This window comes from Centropristis striata, chromosome 11 (assembly GCF_030273125.1).
Source record: "Centropristis striata isolate RG_2023a ecotype Rhode Island chromosome 11, C.striata_1.0, whole genome shotgun sequence".
Classification (NCBI taxonomy): Eukaryota; Metazoa; Chordata; class Actinopteri; order Perciformes; family Serranidae; genus Centropristis; species Centropristis striata.
Genome location: NC_081527.1, coordinates 8961660 through 8988413, shown reverse-complemented (window position 1 = coordinate 8988413; position 26754 = coordinate 8961660). Strand labels below are relative to the sequence as shown.

Sequence of the window (26754 nt, the reverse complement as noted above, 5' to 3'; positions counted from 1 at the left end):
ATGACTAACTGAAAGCCCATAATTATCACCATATTACAAGGTTTTTAAAGACAGACATTGAAATGTGTATTGACCGACTGTGCCAAGCTAAATTCAGAAGCAACATTAAAAAGATATCAAACCGATTCCCACGGACTACCTGATTTATCATCAGTCTACTGTGCGAGAGTAACCTGGACTTTAGCCTGTCGTACGACACTGGGTCAATCTGATTTTATAGTGAAATACTGTGCAGCTATTAAGGTTAATTGTACCAATAAAAAAGCAGTTAAGTGCAAATGGCTTACATAATGCTAATCATAAAACTGTGAGCATTACTCATAGATCTACAGATAATGACAGTGATTACAGCAAGCTGCTAGTGTGTGTATAACGTGACAGTGTGTGTGTGTGTGTGTGTGTGTGTGTGTGTGTGTGTGTGTGTGTGTGTGTATGTGTGTGTGTGTGTGTGTGTAGCAGAGAACGATAGTGTTTTCTCTGACAGCAGCTGACAATCCCTCATGCTTGTTAGAACTTCTCTTTGAGGATGGTGTGCTGAGTGTGTGTGTGTGTGTGTGTGTGTGTGTGTGTGTGTGTGTGTGTGTGTGTGTGTGTGTGTGTGTTAATCTACAGAGTAGGAGGTAGAAAGCTTTGTTCTGCTGCCCTCAGGCCTCGTATCTGACACCAGGTGTGTCAGGTGTGTGTGAGGGAGCGAAAGGGAGAGAAATAGAAGAAGAAGAAGAAGAGGAGGAGAAGAAGAGGTAGAGAGAAAGCAAGTGGAAACAAGAAAAGCCCCTATGGAGCTAAAGTGCATATTTTGTCTTTCTGAAGTCCAACACATTATTTAACCCTCTAGAGTCCATGAAAGCACCTGCACATGACTTCTTCATGATGTGACGACAGAAAAATGAAGCAACATTGAGTCTTGCCATCAGCTTCCCTCTAAAGTTCTGGCTTGAAACTCCATACCAGATTTTTTTGGATGATATTCAGCCAAGTGAAACATATTTGCAATATCTGAAATTCTGTGTTTTGAAACATCATTTTCAAGATCAGATTTTATGTTTCCTTAGTTTCTTTTTGGTTCAAAATTTTGATCAAGTAAGTCAAAGTTAAAAATGAATTATCAGGACATATAGATGAGGTAACGCTGAAAAAACTGATACCAACATGATTTTTTTTACACATTGATTGAAGTTTGATGTAGTGAAGCTTCACAATGTTTCATCATGTAAATACACTCAGGGATCAAAAGAGGCTCGCTAATCGTATTCAACTAATTACATTTACTGAAAAAAATCCCCAAACCTAAAACTTTCCTCGTGATGAGAATCATTCTGAACCAATTATAAGACATAACTGTAGTCTTTGCATTCATATGTATTCCCGATCTGAGTGTTGTAATTATGCCTTCACTACTCAGATGTGCTTATATATTCATTAGTTGTAGGCTAAATAGGAAGGTTTATATTCACTGTCAAAGCCTAATTTTAGTTGCAGTAGGCATGTTTACTTGCAGTGAGTAAATTCTTTAACATATAACTCAAATATTGTAGACTGAGTGATGATTTAACTTTTGAATTCTACTTAATTCATCTTCATAAATGGTGCTCTGTTCTGACAGGACGCTGCTGTAACTGGAATTCATTCTTCAATCATTTCAAAAATGTTGTTACATGTCAAAATGTTTTTCATGAAAAAGGTCTACACTGTAAAAAATAATCTGTTTAATTTACAGTAAAATACCGGCAGCTGTGGTTGCCAGAACTTCACCGTAAAAATTACAGTTAGTGGATTTTCTACTGTAAATTTAAATGTAAATATCAGCAAAAACTGTAATTTAGACTGAATAGTCCTGTTCTTTTTAGGGTTAATGTGTCATTCATTTCCACATCATGGTATTTCTCCATACATTTTGCATGAAAATGTTATATTTTTACAGCATTTCTTCCAGTCGATGACAGAAAAAAGTAAAAGTTTTGTGCTATTCTTTGATTTACCGTAATTAAAAGTGTCTAGTGTCTATTTACGCCCTATTTCTGATGTATTTGACAGTGTTTTACTGTTATTTCTACAAACATTTTTTACAGTGTACCAATAGATTAAAGCATTTTGCTACTTTGGGCCTTCCTGTTTGAACAAGTCAGAGGACATGGACATGTGTGCTGTTCACACCTACATGTAAGACCACCTCAGGTTGCTATAAGTTTTGTAGGGCAGTTTTCAAGAAAAGTTAGAGCAAGATTGATATATCAGTCGGTCGATATTATCCACCGATATATCGCATGTTCGATATGTTGGTATTTATCGTATCGTATTGGCGTATATGGTGCTTTTTTCCAGAAAACAATGCTTGAGGTGATTTACAAATGGTGTCATCATCACCTAGTTCATCCAGCAGTGCGGTGAACAATTAAAATGTTTTTTTCCTCTATCACCTACAGATAGCTGAAAAGTGGCAACGACTGGGCAGTAAAATGTGGGACTGCTTCTCTAAAGATGGAGATGTAGTCAACAATAATTGCATGTAAAATGTATTATAATGTTAACTATAGCCTACTTTAAGAAAGCAGCCTTCTAAGTGCTTTTGCAGAGTCATGTCGGTGCAAGATTGGTGCATTCCAGCTCAAAAATTCATTATAACGGCTGCCATATCGGTAATCAGTGAATTTATCTCCACCTACATCAGTTACAACTCTCATTCTGCAGCTATTAGATGAGCACATTGTGTACTTTATATTTATTTATAATGTGTAACATTTAATCATCTAATCTAATCAACAAAAGGCCAAAGTGACAAAGCATTGCCATTTTATTTTGACATTTCTCCATCATCACGATATTCTCCTCCCCTTATGGCTTGTAAAAGGAAATAAATACAGCCAGTTTTCCCCAATTTGGGTTCAGGTGTGTGATTAGCATGTAAATGGCTGACCCACTGAGTGCAGGGAGATAAATAATTGTAAAACAAACAGAATGACAATACAAGGTCAGCATTGTGCAGGGTCTAACTGCAAATCAGAAAAAAATGTTAATTTAAAGATGCTTTTAAGAGCAAAAGTGCACCAAAGACCTACTTTTAATCCACAATATCTATGCCAGGGATGGGCAACTGGAGGCCCGGGGCCGCATATGGCCCGCACCCTCACTTGAAGTGGCCCTCAGTACAACTACATGCATTTGAGCATGAAATCTTAAAACTGTTGTGTAAAAATGCACAAAATTACTTGCAATTAATGTTGGTCTGCTGGTCAGTGGTTATTTTTTATTTGCTTCAAACCTTTTGTATTCCTATTTATACTGTTATACATGCATTTGAGCATGAAATATGTGAAGTTACTGCACTGTAAACATATTTAAAATTGCAGTTTCATCATATCTGCTTAAGTGCACGGTCCTATATGTGGCCCTGTGGTAGTGAACATGAAAAGTCGTGGCCCCTTCCAGCATTGAAGTTGCCCATCCCTGATCTATGCTAACTCAAACACCTGCGCAGGTTAATTAAAGTTACAGTAGTTAAAGTTGGAGATAATACTTTGCCTTATAGAGGACCACTAAAACCTTTGTTGGGTTCTTCAATTTGTCATCATTAAAGTTATTGTCAAGCCTTTTAATTTTTTTATCTTCTTTTGAACTATTTAACTCTTTCAGTTTTCTTTGTGACATCCCGTCAAGTTTAACGGCTCACGAGCCAAACTAATACACCTAATTTTGGTGCCTTAATAGACATCAGACGACTCTGACAGGTGGTCATATACCTCAAATCCGTATCGTGTATTGTTATCTTTTAATTATAAAGCTATGAGCTCTTGATATAAGTGTGGTTGTGCTCGCCGTGTGCTGTGCTCCTACCTGTCAGTCTCACCTCCTGTCACTTGCTGTCTGTCACCTCCTGTTCCGGTGAGTTTTGGCTCCAACGAACCGGCTACAAGTTCACAACTCCTGACATCTGTAACGCGTTATAAACAGCCTCGGCTATGGCGGGAAGAGCCTGAATAAAGTTTGCAGCAGCCCGTGCCGAGGGGGACACTGTCACAGGAGCCCTGGTCCGAAAACACAGCCGCTGTTTGAACGCTGTGGCTGCTGGAGTCAGGTCTCTGCTGGCTCTGGACAACACAAAGATCGTCTGTGTGTCTGAAGATGGATCACTGCAGCGAGGAAAAACTACAGACTGGCCAGTCAGTCAGTCAGTCAGTCAGTCAGTTAGTTAGTTAGTTAGTTAGTTAGTTAGTCGGTCGGTCGGTCGGTCGGTCGGTCGGTCAGTCAGTCAGTCAGTCAGTCAGTCAGTCAGTTTGTTCGTTCCATTAGTAAGTCAGTCAGTGGGTTAGTTAGTTAGTTAGTTAGTTAGTTAGTTAGTCATTCAGTTAGTTCGTTACTCAGTCAGTTAGTCAGTCAATTAGTTAGTTAGTTAGTTCGTCAGTTAGTTTGTCTGTCAGTCAGTCAGTCGGTTAGTTAGTTAGTCAATTAGTTAGTAAGTTAGTCAGTTAGTTAGTCAATCAGTCAGTCAGTTAGTTCGTTTGTTCATTAGTAAGTCAGTCAGTTAGTCAGTTAGTTTGTTAGTTAGGAAGTAGTCAGTCAGTTAGTCTGTCAGTTAGGTATTCAGTCAGTTGTTAATTAGTCAGTCAGTCAGTCAGTTAGTTAGTGAGTCAGTTAGTGATTAGTCAGTCGGTTTGTTAGTTTGTTAGTTAGTCAGTCATTCAGTTAGTTAGTTAGTTAGTTAGTTAGTTAGTTAGTTAGTTAGTTAGTTAGTTAGTTATAAGTGGGGGGTCATTCTGCATAACGAGTACTTTTACTTTTGATACTTTAAGTACATTTTGATGCTGATGCTTTTGTAGTTTTACTTCAGTAAGTTTTGAATGCAGGACTTTTACTTCTAGTGGAGTATTTTCACAGTGTGGTATGAGTACTTTTACTTAAGTAAGGGATCTAAATACTTTTTTCCAATGGACATATCCAAGTGTGATGTATTAAAATGTTATAGCAAGAGTGAATAATTAAAATTTCCAATTTCTTGCACAGCATAATTCCTTGCTCTGATAAGCATGATAGCCAAAGTAATAGGAGGAAACAACCTTTTGTTTTCTTGTGCTAAAGGTTTGATTTTCTCTTTATCTTAAGATAACAAAGCTTGCTCATGTGTGTTGAAGTGGTCACCTATTGGTAACATTTATATATTACCTTCTATGTTTATTTTGTATGTTTCTTCTCATTTCCTTTAGTCTGCCTTTCTTTCACCTCTCTTCATGTTGATGTTGACTGCAGAAGGAATCAGTAGCGGAGTGGGAGCTCTTCATTTTTTATCCCATCTCTGCTCCACATTCAGGCTGTTAGCCCACTCTTAAAGGAACATGCTACAATTTTTGCAATATTGCTCCTCTTTGTAAAAGGCATTTTCTACAAACATGTTTTGTGCTTTATTTTGTTTGTGATATATATTTATACATACAATTTTAAATCATGATTGCTTTCATCTACAAACATTAAAAACTTGGGTTAAAAATAGAAACATTTCAAAAAGTTAAAAAAATATATATATAAACATTTAATAAAGTTATTAATGGTGCTCAAATTCAAGCAGAAGTACAACAAGAAATGGGATTCGATGGTAGATAATTCCCCTCACAAAAGCCTTTACAGTTGTGACAGGAAAAGGTTTATAACCCTATAATGGCCACATCCTAAATGAAAACTTCAACTTTCCACAATGTGTAAATTTGCTTTCCATTTCACTATAGGACATGTCATAAAAACATGCGAAACACACACAATATATACTATATAAATGTAAACATTCCCTTCATGAATAACAACTCTTCAGTGACAGATAAAAGGAGACACTTAAAAGTTGAAAACATATGATTTACTTTGTCTCCATCTTCTGGTCAAATGTTGTCACAACTATTTTCTGGACTGAGGGTTATAACTGTCTATAACTTGTTCTTCACAGTATTCATGTGTTCACTCGTAAGACGTGAAACGCTGATGAAAAACAAGACGGAATAATTATATATAATAATAATAATAATAATAATAATAATAATAATAATAACAATAATAATAATAATAACAATATCATCATCATTATTATTATTAAAAAAGAATAATTATTATTATTATCACTCCTTACCCACTGAAAAGTCCAGAGCCTTCTCCACATTAATGTAAATACTGTTAATTTAAAAATTAACAATAAGTAAGTTGAATATTGGAGCGTGACCAGTTCCAAACTGTTGGTGATGTCCAGTGGTGGAATGTAACTAAGTACATTTACTCAAGTACAATTTTCAGGTACTTGTACTTTACTCGAGTATGTCCACACATGTAACTTTATACTTCTACTTCACTACATTTTTAGGCAAATATTGTACTTTTTACTCTACTACATTTAACTGACAGCTTTAGTTACTCTTCAGGTCAAGTTTTAACATAAAAAAACATGATCAAATATAGGTATTATAGATTTTTTTATAAAAAAATAAGTAAGCAAACACTTTCAAAGCATCCAGTATTTATTTAACAACACCTATTCCCAGCAGCACAAATGTATTGAATTGATAGAGGCATCACAGAGGAAGACAAGAAACACACAAAAATCAAGAATCAAGTAGCATTTTGGTCCTCAGCTCATTTTAAACTGAAATCACCATCACCTCAAAATTAATTTTTGAGCAACTGACAGTTTAAAATAAGCAAGAGTTTTGCTTGTGCCCACACTGCCCTGGGCCCTTCAGAGGTCGTGGGCCCCTGGGCAATTGCCCAGTTGCCCATATGGTAAATCATCGGCATAGACTGATGTAGCATGTGCTATAGGCTAACGTTACATCTGTATTTTTACTGTACTGTGACTTGAGGGATTAAATACATTTCGGAACTGGGTGTGTTGATAACCTTAATATTTGGCTTACCCAGAAAAATATCAGCAGCGGCCATTGTTTTGCAGTGAAGAGATAAAAAAGTGGCTTCCTTTTGCCTACTCCGGTAAACCCGAGGTTAACATATATGGCCTTACAACTAATTGCCCAAATGCACAGCCCTAAGAGCTGCATATCACGAATGCTGGGTCTTGTTGGTTTTCTGAGAATCTACTGCTACTTTGTTTGCCATGTGGCAATAAAAAATATACTTAAAAACCAGGATTAATGTGGTTAGTCACATTGGACTGCTATTATAAGTCCTTCATAATGCCCAATTTGGTGAAAGGATTTTCAGCTTCAACAGTTGTAATTGATCATATATTATATTTTTGGATTTTTATTTTATGAATGCATACATGTATGGCAATTGGGTGATGGGAGTTAATTGGATCTGAGATGGTATATCTGTATTCTTTATGCATGTATGCTTTAAATGGGAAAACATAAAAACACTGCAGGGAAATACAGGGACAACCCTTTCTAGCTTTATACAACAGTGGAATATTATATATATGCACACATTTAATCACACTTTATTTTTTTTTAAATACTAACCTATAAATCATACCATGACTCAAAAGTTGTGATGTGATCGTTTATTGCAGCAACAAAAAAGTGAAGCTAAGCAAAATCGTATACAGTTTGAGAAAAAAAAAAAGCATTGTTATTTTAACAATTTCCAGACACATTCTTTATCCACGTTGTCAGAATTGTAAGACCACCAAAGACAGAGTTTGCTGACCAATTAGTATTCAGCAAAATACGTAACTTCCAGAAGATGTCTCATATAGCCGGGCAGATCAGTTTAATCAGTGTAATTCAGGTTTTTCTGCTGATAAATGGCGGTTTCCATAGAAATAAACAAACAAGCAAAAAGTGACCAGACTTAGCAGATTAGCTAAAGGAGGACCACATTAACTACTGTAACATTCAGTGTAATTTTTAAATCCCATTTACATTGATTTTGTACTAACATTTTTCACAATCTTAATTCTTCTGGTAAACTTCTAAAGGTTTTGTAGCATAACAGCGCTTTAAACCAGTAACGTTTGATTCTAGCAGACAACAGGGAAAAAAGAAATACAGAAATGTCAAAACTAAACAAAACAAGCCAAATACATTCTCCAAAACATCTTTAAGTACTGTATAGAAACCCAGCTCTACAATGCAGTCATGAAACAAAAAGGCACAAGGAAAATCTCTGAACAACAATACATGAATGCATCAAAAATAAAAGATAGAATGTACCATCACACTGAGACTGAATCATCAAAAACAAAACCCATTTTGCAGTGTTAATATTTTTCACTTGAACCACACTGCTGTAACCAGTGGTCCCAAACACGTTTCTTTTCAGCAAAAGATCTTTCGTATCAATTCCATTTCATGAAGCCCAAAGAAAAGACAACACATTATCAGCGTTTGATTAAAAATGTATAGAAGCTCATTTCTGCCAGTAAAAATACAAAAAAATAAGATGGAAACATTTGATGGCTTTTTATGTTAGTGGAAACTTGTCTTGGCATCTCAAAAAATGCAGTCAAGTTAAGTGAGTATTTTGAGACAACGTTGGAATTTGGCGAAATTTTAAAAGACGAGGAAGTCATTATTTTGAGAGAAGTCATAATTTAAAAGAGTTCATCATCATAATGACTTGCAGACTTCTTTTTTTTCCCACCCCAAACGCTTTTGGCAGAAATGTGCTTCCATAAAGTTGAGACAAACGGCTCACTAAAGAAACCCAGAACAATTTAAAAGTTGAGATAGATGGGTAGATAATTCCTGAAGAGCTGATGTTAAAACCTTTCCTTGCATTAGCGTGGAAACATCATAGAAGAGATCTAAAGATGCAGACGACATGAGCATTGAGTAGCAATGTATTGTATATTTACACATTATGGGAAACACTGTTCCCGATAATAAAAACATCCACTCCTACAGTGAAATATGGAGGGCACTGCCTCCGATACGGACACACACTGGTAGGCAAAAACTACCTTCTTCTTTGTTCACATTATGGAAGACACTGCTCCCGATAATGTTCTGGACGAGAGGTGTACACGTACCAAGGGACCAGCACTGGCGAGTTCCAAGGTGTGGTGTGTGAGCTGGCCTGAGAGACCAATCCAGTGTCAGTTAAACGGAAACGAGCTCAGAGTAGTGCGTTTTTCTGTCATTGTTTCTGTCAGTGCTGGCCGTCGGTCGACGTGTACACTTCTGTTAAGCAGATGCTGCTTTTGTCATTTTCGACAGTATAACTGTCATAATTATGGAAGGCACTGCTCCCGATAATTATACACTATTTTTTGTTTTTTATAAAAGGCAATAAAAAAACTATTTATAGTGAACCCTGCCACTGATAAATAAATAACACAATAAATAGACGTACGGTTTCTGTTTCAGTGCCACATGGTTGGAGATATTCTCCCCTGTTTTTTGAATGGCCTACAGGAGGCAGATGATTCAGGTAATTCATAAATTGTTGCATGTAAATTAGCACTTGTCTTAAAAGATCAATGCCGCACAAGTGCTAAAATGATGACAAGTAACAGCAGCTGATTGTCCAAACTGTTTCTGTGCAACACAACTGCTGTGTTATAATATCAATTCATCCTTTGTTCGTTTTTTTTAGCAACTTCTGAATCTCTGACGATGAGTTGAGGAGCAGATTTCAGCACAGTATAAAAAGTTTAGCTACCGAAACAAACCAGCTCAGGTTTGAAAACATGGCTCCAGCAGCAGTGGAAATACCAGCAGTTACGATTTGTAAAAATTATGGTAAACAGATGGAAAGTCATTAGCTTATAATAATATCATACTGGCTCTTGTGTTTCTGTCACTTTGAGCTGGCTGTCAAGCACAGGTAGTTCTGTGATTGTGACCTGATGTATACTGTGCTGAAAAAGACTCAAGTTCACGATATTCAACTCATTCATAACAATTTTAAGTAGTTCCGCCACATAACATGGCCATATGAAGGTAGTTGTTTCAAGCACCAAAGAATTCAGAATTTAAATGCCACGTGTTGAAATTAATAAAGAATTTCTCTTTCCATAGTGGAGAAAAATAAATAAAATGACCCTCTGAATTTTTTTTTTTTTTGTTAAGGCGTAAAGGCTTAAGTACATGGTTTGATTTATGTTATGGCTTTATGGAAAATTTCAGAAAGAAGGGAGATGAGCTCATCACTCAAATGTTGAAAATGACTGTTATATTAGCAGTTTAAGCTAATTTAAAATGCTGTAAATCTATGGACTTGGTTTTCACACGGTCAGTCGTGATAAGAGGGCCAAATTGTTAACAAACGAAGGAGGAGGGGAAATTACTTTTTAGATTTCATTATCCAAAGACCAGATGTCGCCTGCTAGTGAGTTGGCACAGCCCTGAATGGTCCAGGTGGCCAGGGCGAACTGGTTGCGGAACAGGTTGGCGTCTGCCTCGGCGTCGTTTGAGTGGAGGCCGTCGAGGTGGTCGGTCAGAGCTTTGATGGTGTGAGGTCCGGAGCCCAGCAGGATGTGGCGGAAGGGATTCAGTCTGGGAGACTCGTAGGGTGACAGGAAGTTCCTCTCCACCTACAGAAACAAGGGCAGGGAAAGTTTGGAGTTACGGAAAGGAGGGTTGATTTGCTTTCTTAGAAGTCACCGGATTATTTATAATTTTGCTTGAAGGATGTTTGGATAGAGCTTCTTTAAAAGTCCTGGTGAAATTAAAAATACATTTTCCCCAGTCCCCAGGGTGTGTAAGTCGCCACTTCTATCATACAAAAGAAGAGTAATATGAAAAGATGCGTGTTACTTTCTGACGACTGTGTTGCTGCATCACAACACACCGTTCAGATGTGCATATTTTTATGTGTAACAGAATAATAATAAAGTCTGTCTAAGTCTAGAAAACAGGAAAGCCCCACAACATCTAGGCATAGATCTAATTATATTCATAAAAAAAAAAAAAACTTTCAAGGTCCGTTTTCAAGCTTTTCCAGTACCTTACAACGGTTGTAAGTTGCATGTTTTAGATGAGTACTTACATGCTAAAAGGGGAAATTTCACTCAAACAGCGATGGTATTACATTTTTAACAACCAAAAGTACTGTTTGCTAAGTTTAATATTCAATTTATTTATTTTTTTCATTGAACGTGTGATTATCTATAGTCAGATTGCACGAGAAATACAGTAAGAATTTCAAGCATTTTCAAGCAATTTATCCAAAATCCAAGCACTTTTTAAACCTTGAAAATACAACATTAAAATTCAAGCATTTAAGGATTTCAAGCATCCGTACGAACCCTGAGTATTTCTAGTAGGTTTAAAGCAAGAATTGCAACAGAGCCCCCTGCAAATATGCAGCAAAAACAATATCATTGCTGCATATGCTCCAGGCGGCAACCTCCGGGTCTGAGCAGGGAGGCCAACCAGGAAGTGCCTTAAGCTGCATTCTACTGAAAATTCCAGTAGGGGGCACTAAATTAGAAATATAGAAAATAGAAGATAAAGAATCGTATGATTATGGGCGTGGCTACCTTTGATTGACAGGTCACCAACAAGGTGAGCCGTCATCAGGAGAGAAGCAGAACAATGCGTATCCACGGCAACGTGTCAATAAAGTTATATATAACGTTATATAGATAGAAAAGAGGACGTTTACCGGTTTGGTCTCATAACTTTGACCCTTTCACTGTATTTTCACTTAATGACAGTTTATTTGAACGTTTTGTTCAGTAAAAATGTCTTGTTCAGCGTTTGGTTGGACTAACAGACACTCCAAGGAGTTGCTGTTCAGTTTTCTGAGGTAAGTAAACATTTTGTTTTTGCTAGCCAAAACTAACATCCCAGTTAATGATCCAGTTAATGCGAACATGAATTAGCATCTTCTTCTCTCAGTCAGGTTGAGGTGTAGAGAGGCTGTAGTCAGTGATCAGATCCCTCTCCTCCTCCACAGTCCAAATATGGTCTGCTCCCCGTATCGGAAACAAGATGGCGACGAGTATAACGCTGAACTCGATGCTTCCAACAGGCAGTCCACAAACCAACGGGTGACGTCACGGTGACTACGTCCATTATTTATATACACTCTATGCTATGCTCTCATTTAGGTCTTACCACCATTATGCGGTCGTTGATGGTACGGCACACCTCGATGTCGTCCAGGTCACTGTTGGAGATCTCTGCTACCAGGCCGCGAGCTGCGCGGCCGTACGACTTCGAGGCCGAGATCAGCCACTGCATCGTCAGGTCCTTGGGCAAGAGCTGGGGGTGCTTCTGGAAGCAGAAACGCACATCATAATTTACCTCTATGCAGACAGATGTGATGGTGCAGACTGTTTGATTTCGGCCTCGGGTTAAACTTGAACCTCAAACAAGGGGACACTCACGCTCTTAACAGTGATGACCTTGATGTTGATCTGACCCACGTGACTACTTAAAATCTTGGCGTACTTCATCACGTCCATCCGCAGAAGATGGTCATGGACCAGGCGCAACGCAATGTGAGCTGCGAAGCGGGCGGCTACTGCAGCCAGCTGTGGGACCTGGTTGCCGGTGGCGATGTTCAGTTTCGCTCGGTCGTCCAGCATTGTCCCAGAGTACTGGTAGTCCTGAGGGGGGGCGGGGGGGGGGGCAAGATATTGAGAATTAGGAAATTAGGAAATTTCCAGTTAGGAAAAACACATCCCAGCTATTGGTTCAAACAGATTCATTATTAATACAAGATGATGACTTACAGGTTTACCGGATGTTAACCCAAACGAGACTGAGGGAATGCCAGAAAAGGTATTGAAAGGAAATGCAGCATCGTCCAACTTCAGAGGCACCAACCTGAAAAATGAACAAATCCAACATGAAGCTTTAGGTGTGCTTCCTTCCATCACAGGTAAATATTTGGAAAAAGAAGATTAGGTAGTGAACATGAGAACGACAGCTACCCTACACATTCCAGCTATGGCTGTGATATTAGTTTGGATGTCATGGTGATGTATAAACATTGACTGGACCGAAAGCCAGGTCATACTTACATATTTGTTTCCCAGTTACTCTGCGCATACTTCGCAAACAGAGTCTCCTTGTTTAGGAAGTCCACCTAAAGAGAAGACAATTGTAAATGTACGGCATTATATCTCAACTAGTGACATCACTGCACATGTGTATTTAATGTGTTGGTAGTCTGATTCACTGAATGTCCTCCAGATGTTGATTTACCTCCTTCAGAGCGCTCTCAATCAGGCGGTACATCAAGGGGCTGGCTGACACTTTAAATCCTTTATTACCTGGAAAATAAGGTTTATATTCAGTCACTCTATATTATACAACTCTGATTGAGTTCAATACAGATATCGAACAGCTAAAAAAATACCTTTATCAGCCCCGATATCAAGGATCAGAGGTGGGAACATCCCTATGTTTAATATGTAATAGCATGAAAAAACTAAAAGTATATACCTGTTACAACTCCGTCCAGGTTGATGAAGGAGAAGGCTTTCATGCTCAGAGAGGAAACATAACCCTGGAAATAGATTTTTTTTTCTTAAATACAATTGTGAAATTGAAGAATACCAACACACTGAAAAAAAGTTTTACAAATCCTTGTTTCTGAACAGCAAAAATACAATATCTAAAAACAGGAAAAGAAAATGCAACATATATATTGTAACTAAATATAAATTGTCTTCAATTCAATTCACAACATTGGTGAAAGAACCATATGCAGTCTAGATGCTATGAATTCTATGTACAGCCACAAAAATGGTGCATTTATGGTTTATTAAATGGTGCAAAAAATTGTGCATTTCTCACCTCCAGCCACTCGGTGGCACCAACACTCCCATATTCTCCAGCACTCCAGCTAGCAAACACAATGCTTCTCCGTGGCTTGAATCCCCCTGTAAAGGACAAAATACATTCACATTCATAAAAAATGCAGGGTCCTCACTAAAAAAACTCAGAGTGTGACTAAGCATTTATTCAGCTGCTGGATGATATGAAGGATCTGATATGTGCATAAATCCATTCATCAGCATTACTCAAAATCTGTCACCATTTCATGTTAATAACTAGACATCAGCCTCCACTGAGACGTACCATATTCCACCATATCTGAGATGGAACGTGCCAGTTCAACGAGGATGCTGGTGCCGACGGTCGATGCAGCAAAACCTGGACCCCACGCGTCCCTCTGGGCGCCGATAACCACATATCGATCTACAATTTAAGAAAAATTAAAAGTCTGTCATTACACATTCAGTCCACCTAATTCCTAATCACAGCATCTCCCAGTTGTAAAATAACATCTTATTGTACCTGGATCCACATAGCCTTTGATGACTCCAAAGACATTATGTATCCTCTTCTCAGTGAGAACATTGTTGACCTCCAAAGTGATTACATCATTGTCTGATCCGAGTCTGTTGTTGGTGAAGCTTTTCCATGCTTCCGGCACGTTCTGACCCTCCAGCCGACTGTAGGACACATACAAATATTAACGCCATGTTACAAGAGGGAGATTTAATATTTCAGTGCATCGTTTCTGGTGGTCTGCAGCATACGCAAGTCTTACCTCAAAATATTATCGGCCATTTTTGCCGTGATGGTCTGAGCCAAGATTTTTGGCAAGCCTGAGGACTGAGCAGGTGGGAACTGGGTGTGGTTGAAGGAGGGGAAGCCTGGGGTGTAGGGGTCCCCTGAACCCAGGTGGACCTGTGGGAGATGGACAATGAGATGGAAAGATATTTAATGGTATTTGACAGTGATATTTTTAATGTGTTGAATGTTCCCTAATAATGTGTCAGCAGTGTGGGGTGCAAACGTGAATTTTTTTTTTTCTTTTTAGGTTTGATATGAAGAAAACCATTTGAAAAAGTCAAAACTAAAATTTACAAAATCAACTAAATAGGTATAGTTACTACTGAGTTTAATCCTCCTGTTATGTTAATTTTTTCCAGAACAGCAATAACCTGGGGCATGTTTAAATGATCCAAAAGTGTCAGAAAATAAAAAAACCCAATAAACATCGTTTATATTTCATTAATAACTACATTACTAACCATTTCAATCAATATTAAGAGCAATGGCGTTCTTTACCTCACAGATCATGGTTCAATGAAGATAATTTAATTTTTCTTCATTAAAAAAAATGCATGTTAAAACGTTTTTTAATGTACATTGAAAAGACCTAAATATAAAATACAATGTTTTACATGACACTGATTTTTTTTATTTTTTTTTATTTAATTTTACATTTTCAATTTTTTTCCTTTTTCAACATAAGAGTATGGTTAAGTATGAGTTTTAAAGGGACAGTTCACCTTAGGTTGGGCAATAATTCAATAGGATACGTCTTTCAATGGAATAGTATGGAAACAACTGATGGACTCACAAAACTTCAGAGCGTGGGGGTTTGTTTTTTTTTGGGCAGAGAACCCAAATTAAATTCACAGCTGGAAAAGTGCTTCTTCTTATGGACAGTTATGTTCTTTACATTCAGTATTCAATATATGTATTGTGTGCCCTTGATCCTTAGACATGGCAAATTAATTTCCTTAAAACATCGGTAGAGCATTTTTTTTCTTTATTTGAAAACCTACACTACACCTACTAGTATAGTTCCATGTTAACATCCTCTTCCCTGCTTTTTGGCGACGCATTGCTACAAAAGTGCTTTTACGGTTGTTCAATGTATTTATATCATTCATCTTCCAACATTATGCTCCTAAACTCTCCACACTCACATGTCCATAGAGCTCAGTGGTATCTCTGATACCAGGGTAATCCACGCTGTCTGGGTAAATCAAAACAGCAGACGCACCCATTTTGGCCGCATTGTCTACCTGTAAGGGGAAAAAAAGGGGGGAAATTAATTTAAATTGTCTGTTACTACAAAAAGAATTGTACAAAGCCCATGTACTTTGGAGTTAACCCTTAGCCCCTTCCTAGGGGAAGGGGCTAAGGGGAAGGGGAAGAACTCCTAAAAGTACATAAAATGATTCAGGAATAGTACATTACTGGCATCCTTCGATGGACAAGAAGCTAAGCTAATATGAATCAGTTGTTGAGTAAATCAATTATTATTTATTACCATTTTAGAATAAATGGAGATGCAATAAAAGGGAAACATGTTTTTATCCTTGCTTAGTATGAAATCGAAATTTGCTACAAGTGTAACTGGACATTTGATTTAAAAAAATATATAACAAATTATACAATTTATAAAGTATAGAGACTTTAGAAAGTCTCCATGTCTTGGTCATGTTGACCAAATGACCATTTTAGTTAAAAACACTTTATAGAGCCATGTTAAAAATAAATCTCCCAAAAACACAAAATAGTAAAACCCCAGTTTCAAAGAAGTTTGGAAGTTGTCAAAAACAAATAAAGACAATAATTTGCAAATCCTTAAATGACATATGTTCAATTAAAAACTGCTAAAACACTTCAAACATCATCCCAACCTTTTTCTAGAATCAGTAACCTGCAATAAACACTAATCAATATTCATATCTGACTGAAAGGGTCTTCTTTTTTTTTTGAGAGAATAATGGTTACGGGTATGGTAAATCTGTATTTTTTTTCATATTAAGTGGAATTCAATATCAGTCAGTATTTTAATACAGCCATCAGATGGCGACAAAGAGCCAGAGTTCCCACCACAGGTGTTGTCAGTAGCTTAACAAACAAGGTGTCCCCAATCATACGTGTCAAATTTCCTGCAGATATGCAGGTGACTAAAATCTGCCATTTTTGGAGAAAATTTCAATATCCTTAGTAAAATATTTTGACAAGAACATAGACTTTTGTCTTGAAATTTCTTGTTTAACAGTACCACGCATGTGATGGTAGGCTGGCAAAAGTTTATCCCAGATCTTTTGAATGCCCTTATATTTACAAAATGTATATAAATAAGATGTTATTGTTAAAATAGTTTGTAACAAAACATAGTCTGGACATCCTACTGTTTACAGATTATGAGAGCGGAAGATTCAGATCTTACATAAATGGACCATCTTAATTGCAACTTTTTGTAAATGCACCACGAGTCTTGATACAGGGCCTGTTGTGTCAAACAGGTTAAGAGAAAAACATGGTAATATTGAATTTATAACTAAAAACCACCCACCTTCTCAGCATAGCTGATCCTCCCAGCTCTGACCACCATAACCTTGCCAGTCAGGTTGACGTTCTTGTCCCGCAACAAGCTGAAGTCATTGTCTCGCCCATAATATCCATACACGACAGCCCCCTGGAACGAACAAAAAAAAAAATATATATATATACACACACATTTACAGCATTTTTCTCTACAAAATGTTCTCTACTTCATTTAGCTTATAGATTACCTTTACTGTTCCAGTGGCACTGTAGGACAGGAATCCCTTTGGACGCTCCTCAGTTCCGTTCTTGAAAACAAATTTGTTGAAGCCAGAAGCTGGGGCGTTCTGAACCTTAACATAGTGCTGATCTGTCCAGGGATTCATGCCGTAACGTTTAAACTTGTCCATCAGCTTGTTTGCGAGAACCTCATCACCGGGAGAACCTGCCTGATGGTCCGATCTGGAAAACTCACTAGGATAGCAGGAAACAATGAGTCAGTTTCAAATGTGTATTAAAGAAAAGAAAAAAAGTAAAGACATTTTGTCTCTACGCAGTCGGGTGGTTATATATTCACCTGAAAACACTTTCAAAGTTGGTGGCAGCGAGTTTTTCAGAGAAGAGCTTTTTGACATCGTCCCAGTCCATGAGGGGGGCAGCACCAGTCTCACGAGCAATAGGTTCCTCAAAACGGGCCACAGAGGGTGCACAGGTGGGTGCCAGGTCCTTCTTCCGGTGAACCAGGTAGCCAATCAAGTAGCCTGTAACAAGAGGTGGCCTCAATTAAGGAACAACTGGGGACAGAGAGGAACAATTGCACCGACGGAGGAGAGCACACATCAAAGGACAGACTGAAGGCATCAAGTTACAGCCTACACCAACTCACAATGACAGTACTGAACAGTCAGTCGTTTACATGACACTTGGGGGAAAAAACGAAAAATTGCCTTAATCTGAGTATAACTGGACAACTAAAGTCCATGCAAACATGTTAATCCAATTGTCGTCGGAGTTCTCCAACTCCGATTAAGACACCCAGATAATGCGATTGGAACAGGATTTTCGCCAGCATGTATGACAAGACAACGCATGTGCTCATCAATTATTAATTTTTCTCAGCTGCATGTAAACTGGGACAAGGACAGAAGTCCTATTAGACGCCAATATCGTTTTTTAAGCATAGCTCAATTAAACTGTGCATGTAAACGCTTATGAGTATGTATACCTAAATACAATACAGCCCGACTTCTAGATATAAAAGCTGGCTTTAGACTCGGACATAGAACATATAACAAATTCATATTTATCCTGGTTCAACTGAAGTAAAATTATATCTAAAATAGAGTTTAAAAGCAAGAAAACGTGCATCTTCAGCATGGGCGCAGAAGGACACCAATATAGATTAAATGTAGTGGTCCCATGATAGATCCTAGAGGAACCCCAAGTAATTTTAGAGTAATGCAAACTTAATATAAATGCAGGACCTTTATTCAACAACCTGCTCTTACCGATGATAAAGATGAGGAGGGTGGCGGCGGCCATGAAGATGAGGTTCTTCGGTGTGCGTCCGAGCTTTTGAGCCACGTAGGGTTTGCGGTTAGAGTTGTGATTCAGGTGGTCTCCCACGCCGTTTCCGCCGACCTCCTCATCCATGTCGGAGGACAGCTTCATCTCTACGTGGCTGTTATCGCCCTCCATGTTCTGGGTCAAGTTGAAACGGGTGTAGGAGTGCGGCTCCCCGTTAAACTGCAACGACAGGATGCAGATATGAAAAAATATGGCTTGTTATTTAGCAAACAACATGTTTTTATAGTTGGAGCCTCAGCTAGAATCTATGACGAATAGGGTTTCCTACAAAGTGTTTTTGTCCAATTCAGACTAGCTGACTAGATGACACAGAACTTAAATAGGTTTGGTATCACTTTCTATTAAGCCATACTTGCAAATGTAAAAGAAGTGTGGCCCTTTTTTAAAATTATTTGAAGTGTAGAGATCTAGTGTCTACCTGATTGTGGATTATAAATGGACCTGGGGAACACTATATAATCACTGTATTTGTATTCATTTCTTTTTTCGTTTTTTTTTTTTTTTAATGTATTTTATTTGATAATGATGCAAAGTGAATCTGGGTGTGGATGTGTATGTCTTTATCATGTATATTACTTGGTCTGCTATGTAAGAAAAATAATAAACATTGTGGGGGGAAAAAAACAGAAAAGAGCTTAGTTTAATTTCACATTTGTGATAGCTCTTTTAAGCAATCTTTTCTCCATTATTGTTTTAACAAAGTAGCACATTTAATGTATCCTTCAGTGATCAAATCATTTTTTTAAAACATTCAATTATGCAACATGTACAATTATAATAATACCCATTTCAGAGGTGGTAATAAGGAGAGGATAATTCCTCTGAGTAAAGCTTGTTATTTTAGGATTTAGGTTGTAATACTCACAATTTTGGATATCGTCGACCTTGCCTGGTCCATTGCTGCTTCAATCTAAAAGGGAAACAAACAAGTGTTAATGAAGCATCAGGCCTGAAAACAGATAGTTGTCGATAGTTGACACTATTCTGAGGATTCTACAGGACTCCTCTGTAGACTTTGTAGCTATAAATGAAACACCTTTTGACAGCCACTTTTTAAGTCTACAAGGGAGATTTTGCTGTACACAAATGATCGATTGTAGGTGGGATATTAGTTTAAGCTTTTATTTCCATAAAGTGTGTTACAGTTACATTCTGGGAAAAAATGGGGGTGTCCAAAGAACACGTCCCACCTCTAGTCCAAACATCCATGGAGTTTCCTTCGCTGCTAACTTGAAAGGCAGCACTGTTCCTAGACACAAAAGACCAGTGTCCACCAGCACAGGTCAACACAGTCTCCATGCCTCCATGTGAACTCCATCGCCAGAAGAATACAATAACAGAATAACTAGCTTCAATTCAAAAGGGGGTGCCAAACCAAGCAAGTTTTCAATTTGACAGAGAAACCAGACCTGAAACGCAAGCCTTCTGTATATTTTCTTAAATATTATAAAGCACCATCAGTGGAATAAGAGCTATACATGTGATGGCTCCCAGGAGAGAGGCTGGTGATGTAAGGTGATTCAGCTACAGAAGGTCAGACCATCATCTCTTATGTTTGATAATAAATAAATAGAACCGCTTTGCTTTCATATTGAATGCTTTTCTACATGTGACTTAGACTCTTTTGATATGTGCATAATAAGATGTCTGTATTACACAGACTGTATAAAATGGTATTACAGTATAGAATTTCTGAGCACTCAGTAAAAATTCTGATTGATTCACTGATATTTGACACTGCACAGTCATGTTCTTCTACAGCCGTTTTCCAAGGTCAGCTGAGGATTACTATTGAGCAGCAACGGTGACAATTTTATGAATCCAACAGACTACCTAGCCCGGTGATTCTCACAGTCATTACCTAAGGTAACCAAATGTAATGTCATTATTATTTAAACTTGTAAAAATAAAAAAACTACACAAGATTGGCTTATCGCAAATTTAAGCACACACTTTTGTGATAAGGTTAACAAGCACAACGACATAGAATGTGTGTAGTAGCACGTACTGGCCTCGGCGGTTATCAGTTTTGTATGTTGTACAAGCTCTTAAATGGAAGTATTGATTTTTTACACCTATTGTTTATTAAAAACAGAAGATTTCAACCATACACCTTGTGAATTCAAGTTTCTCCTTCGCCAAAGTGAGATTATCTTTTTTTTTTTTAACATTGTTAACTCATCTAAAACACTTTAAAGTCGACAGAACAGTGGAAAGACTAACCCGAAGTGGTTTAGTGAGTTTTATTATATTTCTAACAACCAACAACTCTGGTTTGGACAAAACAAATCCTCAATTCAAGTATGATGTAAACATGCTGCTAGCTACAAAGTGTTTTCCCCAGTAAAGACTGACGGTATTGATAATCACAACATCGGGATCTCTAAATACTCTGGAATATCATACGGCCCAAGCCTGTACTTAAAGAATAAATGGTGGTTTTAATGATTATAACCACCATATGAAAAGTACAATAGCATGAGAATGTATTGATGCATCTGGCTCTCCATATTCAGCTTCAAAAGCAGAGCTCTTCTACACCAAGCACTCAGGAAAAATCTAGGCAATTCAAAATACAATTTATCTAGTACATGTGGTGCCATGGGGCCTAAAATGATTTTTTTCCCATAGACTTACATTGCAAAAGAAACAACTGTAAATCAGTGGATGAATTTATTTTTGACTGCACAATCCCTGCAAAATTACTCGTTTCCCTGTCAGAGATGGAATGAAGGACAAAGTAAACCGAAGTGACCATTGGATGTCTTTGGTGCACTTGCTCCATTGGCCCCATAGATGAGGAAGAGCTTTATTTGTGTAATCTCATTCACGGAAGTTAGACTTCGTGCTTTGGCTTCATGCACCACTGAGCAACTTTCATAGCAATGAACAGGGCCCTGCCTTTAACACTGTGCCGCACGCAGTGACATTTATGCCTTCTGGGAAATAACCAAATGAATAACGTTTAGAAGAAGTGGCATTACTTCCTTGTTCTCCATAAATGTACAATGGTGGGAAGGTGTTTGTTGAAGTATGACTCGTACAAAGAGAGGTTAACAATAAAAAGCAGTGGAAAACAAAGTTACACTATGTTTCTACAACAATGCACACCAGGCAACAATGTAGAAAACACAAATGGGGTTGGAGAGAGGCTCTCTTAACAGTTAACAGGGAATCATAGAAAACAAATGACATGTCACCAGGGTAGATAATTGTGTCTTTTTGCCTTGTCTTCAAGGTTTTGCACAAGATCTTAATCTCAAATATCCATTGGAGGGGTGTAGCAGTGACTGCTGGACACTTTATATTTCCAAAGTATTGCCTGCAGCCTTTTTTTACCCACCAAATGAATGCAAAAAAAAGGTTCTTCCATGAAGAACTGGCAGTATTTACACAGTTCAACCCTTTACCAATAAACTAACGTAAGCCATAAGCAACTCTTACCCAACCCTAAGCCCAGTAATAGTATGCATACAAGATGATTGGACAGAGCGCTCATAACCTTCTCCTAACCTGTGTGAACAACTCTATTATCAAACCCTGTGGTAGACAATGGAGAATTATAAAGCCTTGAAGTTAAACCTTTACCACATTTAGTGAACTTTGGACCAGATAAAACACTGAAAACACTGCTTTGTTGACAGTGGGCTCAAGCACAAACCACATTTTCCAAACTCGGTCAAATATGGTTCACAACTTGTGCAGTGTGTTCTGTAATAAAACTAAAGTAAAGCTAAAACTGAAAATTAAAAATTAAAAAGGGAACAGAGCTTGCCTGGAGTGATCAGGATGTTTGCTGTGCAGCCAAACAGCAGGGACAGAACCTCTTAATGATCCCTTCGGCGGCCAAAACTGGACATTGCGTGAGGAGAGCTTGTGTGGGTAAATGCCAAAAGGGACACAAACGATCCGGCAAGCGTGCACTAATTTGCAGCACCAAAGCATTGCCTTGCTAAACTCTTGACAGCATTCTTTCAAGACGGCATAGATAAAAACAGCCTAACCTTGTACTCAAACTGTATTTAAAAAAAACAAATGAGGCTGCAGCCATATTGGAACACAGCCATACAATAACTTTGCTTGGAAAACACTTTGACTATGCTGGGCATTGTGAAGTACAGCTAACTTTAGACTATTGCCTGGCCTCAGACAACCTCAGCAGTCCCTTGACTTCTACAACCTTGAGGGGGGATACATCAGAGTACATTAGACCTAAAGGTCAAGCCTATAATGAAGGAGTAGCCTCAAATTGTTTTCATTCATAACCTGCTTTGCAACACAACCTGAAGACATCAGACAAATGTGGAGTTATAACACGGTATCAGATCCGGCTTAGCTGCTTTGTAAAGCTAATTGCTCTGTAAGGTAGGCAGAGCTATGTCTATAATCTTACATACCAAACATACCGGGGCTTAATACTTTAATCAGATTAGCTACACTTTCACTTGAGAGACCTATGGATATTGGCAATATGAAATCAGAACACAAATCAAGAATGAATAGGTTCCACGAAGACATCTACACTAAAAAACCATTAGCATGTGCTTCATGTCCTTGAAGGGGCCAAGTTGCTTGTAGCAGCCTCAGAGCCACAACTAAGACATACGACCTGTATCTCCATTGAGTAATTTTTAGCCAAGTGTGCGCAGAAGAGATAGTAAAGCGCAAGAGCAAACTTGAGTCACGCCCTTCGGGCAACGACACTTGCAGGCAAAACCTGTTAGTCCGGCTGAATGAGGGCAGAACAGCACGGTCGCATAACCTTTAACAAGAGATGACAATGGACAGAGTTCATCTGCGCACTGAGCACTTGTAGTCAAGGCCAAAAAAAGAAAGTAAAATCAAAGAAAAAAAATCAAAGATGTGAAACAATTTCTCATTTAAACCTGTTATGACAAAATAATGCAGGCTGAATTAAAGAAAAATCTTAAGTTAAACTTTTTTTTAATGCACAAGACTTAAATTGAGGCTTGCAATATATTTTTATTATATCAACATTGGGGCATGAGACTAGATCCTTTTAGATTTTGGATATTATAATGTAATGGGGCAGTGTTCTCCTGGTTTGAAGGCTGCATTACAGTAACTTTCCGGATTGTTCTAGTCATTTTATTATTTGCCTTTACCCACTTGTTCCTTGTTTCCACATCACTGGTGGCTTTTTATCAAAGATCTGAATACATTTTCAATGGTCAACCTAATCATTGCAACATGTTGATTGAGGTATTTGGTCAAAAATTTGTACTTTCTCCATATCGCTCAGCCCTCCGGATTGTTTTCCAATTAAGAAGTTGCACTAAAACATTATTTCTAAAGGATTGCATGGACGGCAGAGAGATTTAATATTAATGTCAGTGTTTCAAAGCAGAATTTAACGTCCGGACTCCAGCAACAAACTTGTTGCAAAAGCTGTTTCCTCAGAGTTCTTAAGAAATTAACAAATCCTTCTGAAGAAAAGCAGCCATTGCTTCATACACAGTAGGTTATAGATGCTGTGGCCTTGTTCCAACATGTCAACAGAGCTATTGTGAACTAAGTTAAGGGTCACTGAATGGGGGTAGTTGTTCAAAGAGGTTAAAACGCCCTTCATACAGTGACTGACTCATTTACTTACGCATCAAACTGACTTCCTCTTTCAGTGGACAGTCATTTTCATAATGCTGACATCATTTACAAAATATCACTGCACACAAACAACTTCTACCTTAACATTACATGCTACTACTAGTTAGTGTAACCATAAATGCATTTGCTGTAACTTTAACATAATAACTATCATTATAGTGTTGAAGACCTAACTCATTTGTCTAAAGGCCTTGGCCGCCTGTACATTGCCAGGCTCTTTATACAGCTTCTGGATAGTGGGCGCACTTCAACTCATGCAAGGTCAATCTATGATTATATTTCATGAAACAGTAAGAAGTCATTTTATGAGATGTATTTGTGATCAAAAGACATCACATCATCATTACAAGCAGAGACATATTGTCTTCTTCCTGTTACAGTAAGAGCTTGGAGATGTTCCTGGAGCCACATATCCAAATACCATACAATTAAAGCAAGAACCCCGTCTAACTAGTGGTTGAGCCTTTGCTAGAAACATGCACAAAACATCAGGAAATAGCAATGCTTTATAGCAAACTTAACAGAATATGCACCCATGTGGGAAAATAAAGTTAAGAGACAATCCAATCTCAACTGCACTGTATTTTAAACATAATGCAAATGCAGATCCATGTTAAAAAACTAATTATATTAATAAAATAAATATTGTACTGTGTACCCAACATGATATGCATCAATAGAACAACCTCCAGCTGACAGGGAAAGCTTCAATTAAACCTTAGTGAACTCATTGTATAACAAATTAGCCCATCTAGTTTATCCATACTTCAAAAAAATGACCATTTTAAGGCTTAACACAAGCCAATATAGATATCCACAAAGTTAGATAAGACATACTCAAAGACCCTAAGAAATGTAATGTCAGACGCTTCTGATGAAAATCCACAGTAATCATGATCATTGCAACTCAAAGCCCCTTGGTGGTTGCAAAAACTTGTTTTAACACTTTAATCACAAATTAATCTAATCCTGAAGGCTTCTTGCAACACAAGTGTTTCCATTCAAGTCTGCAGAATGACCAAGAGAGGGCAGAGAGAGATAGAGATACAGGAAACATTTCAGGAGGAAAAAATTAGGTGTGGAGACTGAAGGAAACAGCGAGAAAAAGAACAACGATATGGGGCAGCAGGGGATGAGAAGGGGAGAGGGGTCAGGAGTGCGTAGGAGTCATTGTGCAGTGGCAAATCATGTGAGAGTCACACTGGGGCAAAGCCCCAAGTAGCTCATGGGAAAATGAGCGAGAAATAGAACAGCGAGGCAAGCAAATCTCATTTATTAGGCCTGTATAAGTATTCACACATTCACAGAATTCAGCTGCATGCTATGCTTATGAGACAATGACATCTTGTCAGCTTAAAGCAGTTTTGTAACAGCAAAATGCAGGTTTTAGTTTTTTCTTCTTTTTTTATTTTAAACAGTGGGTCCTATCTATATACACAGAGCCCCACCAGGTGGCATCACACTGGATGCATGTCTATCATGAAATTATAAGATATAACCAAATGACTAATATTGCCACAAAGACAATTACAACTGTAAACAGTTCTAACCTGTTACTGCTATATATAATTATAGGTTATACCGGTTTTTACATGTATGCAACTACAAATGGAATAATAAACAATAATTGCCCTTTCCTGGGAAAAAAGGGCAACAGTTAGACTTGTCAAGATCATCTGCTGCTAGTCTGAACAGTGTGCTGAATGTTTTAGCAATGACTAAAAGCACACTTGGGGACAACTCATCCAAAGTGAGCCAAATATAGCTGCAGCCCTACTACCATATGTTTTAACATAATCCTCTCTGAGAGGCAATTTGAGCATCAAATAGCTTTTTAGCTTCACCTAAATATGAACAAGCAGATTGGCTTATTAAAAAGCAGTCTAGACTTGAAGTGGTATATTATTGTTAAGATAGCTTATCTATGCTGAAGTCTATTGCTGTCAGTCAAGGTCAGGGACGGTGTCATGTCTACCTAGTGACACGGTTACCTCTGAGCAGGAAGGGTCAGTGAGGGGAGCTGGCTGTGTTAAACAGCAGCCCTGAGCACCAGCAGCAGGCTGAACGTGACTAGTAGCTCCCCTCGTTATGGCGCCCTCGGTGCATTGGCAACGTGACAACCAATAGTGTTAGTAACGACTCTTATCTACCGGATAATGAAATAGAGATCTGACGAAACCGCTTCCGCTGCTGTAACATGCGGTTTTGTTGAACATGCTAGGACACGGAAACGTTAGCATTCACTCCATAAGGGTCATAATAACATACGTTAACTTAAAAAGGAGTGAATTAAACATGCAATATATTTAGCATTTGTTATCACAGACAAACAACGGAGGCTTATGTGCCTCCGCAGAGAGAGACTTATAGCGTTTTACAACTAGCTTTAACACCTCCCCGGCTCAGTTTGAACTATTTTAGCTAGCTTTTTGTCACGTATAAATGTCTCACCTTCTTATCAACACACCGACTGACTTCTCCTCTGACTGACTTCTCCTCTGAGCCGTTTGACACGCGGTGCTGCTCCCTCGCTATCTGCTGCCGTTCAGCCGGTTGTCCTTCACCACGCTGC

At 38.1% G+C, this 26754-nt stretch overlaps 1 protein-coding gene across 2 annotated transcripts; it reads right to left on the bottom strand.

The window, feature by feature from the left end:
- Window positions 1-7474: 7474 nt before the first annotated feature.
- Window positions 7475-26754, bottom strand: tfr1a (transferrin receptor 1a). 2 transcript variants are annotated; one of them, XM_059344007.1, is made up of 18 exons: window positions 26634-26754; window positions 19423-19467; window positions 18479-18716; window positions 17548-17731; window positions 17219-17444; window positions 16999-17121; window positions 15614-15712; window positions 14443-14582; window positions 14187-14344; window positions 13968-14087; window positions 13683-13768; window positions 13329-13392; window positions 13089-13156; window positions 12905-12969; window positions 12614-12707; window positions 12266-12487; window positions 11994-12152; window positions 7475-10465 (listed from the first exon to the last, which is right to left on the bottom strand). In XM_059344007.1, the coding sequence occupies exons 2-18, from the start codon at window positions 19453-19455 to the stop codon at window positions 10223-10225; spliced, it is 2322 nt and encodes a 773-aa protein (XP_059199990.1). In that variant the 5' UTR covers window positions 19456-19467; window positions 26634-26754; the 3' UTR covers window positions 7475-10222. The 2 variants fall into 2 exon arrangements, with proteins under 2 accessions (XP_059199990.1, XP_059199992.1); XM_059344009.1 differs by having other exon boundaries at window positions 11994-12149.

What these genes read in the sequence shown, in the direction of transcription:
- tfr1a (XM_059344007.1), bottom strand. Translation starts at nt 19,455, where the DNA reads ATGGACCAGGCAAGGTCGACGATATCCAAAATT. An exon ending in GTGCCACCGAGTGGCTGGAG is followed by an intron (nt 13,393 to 13,682) that starts GTGAGAAATGCA and finishes ATCTATTTCCAG; the next exon opens with GGTTATGTTTCCTCTCTGAG. An exon ending in GGTTAACATCCGGTAAACCT is followed by an intron (nt 12,488 to 12,613) that starts GTAAGTCATCAT and finishes GCCCCCCCTCAG; the next exon opens with GACTACCAGTACTCTGGGAC.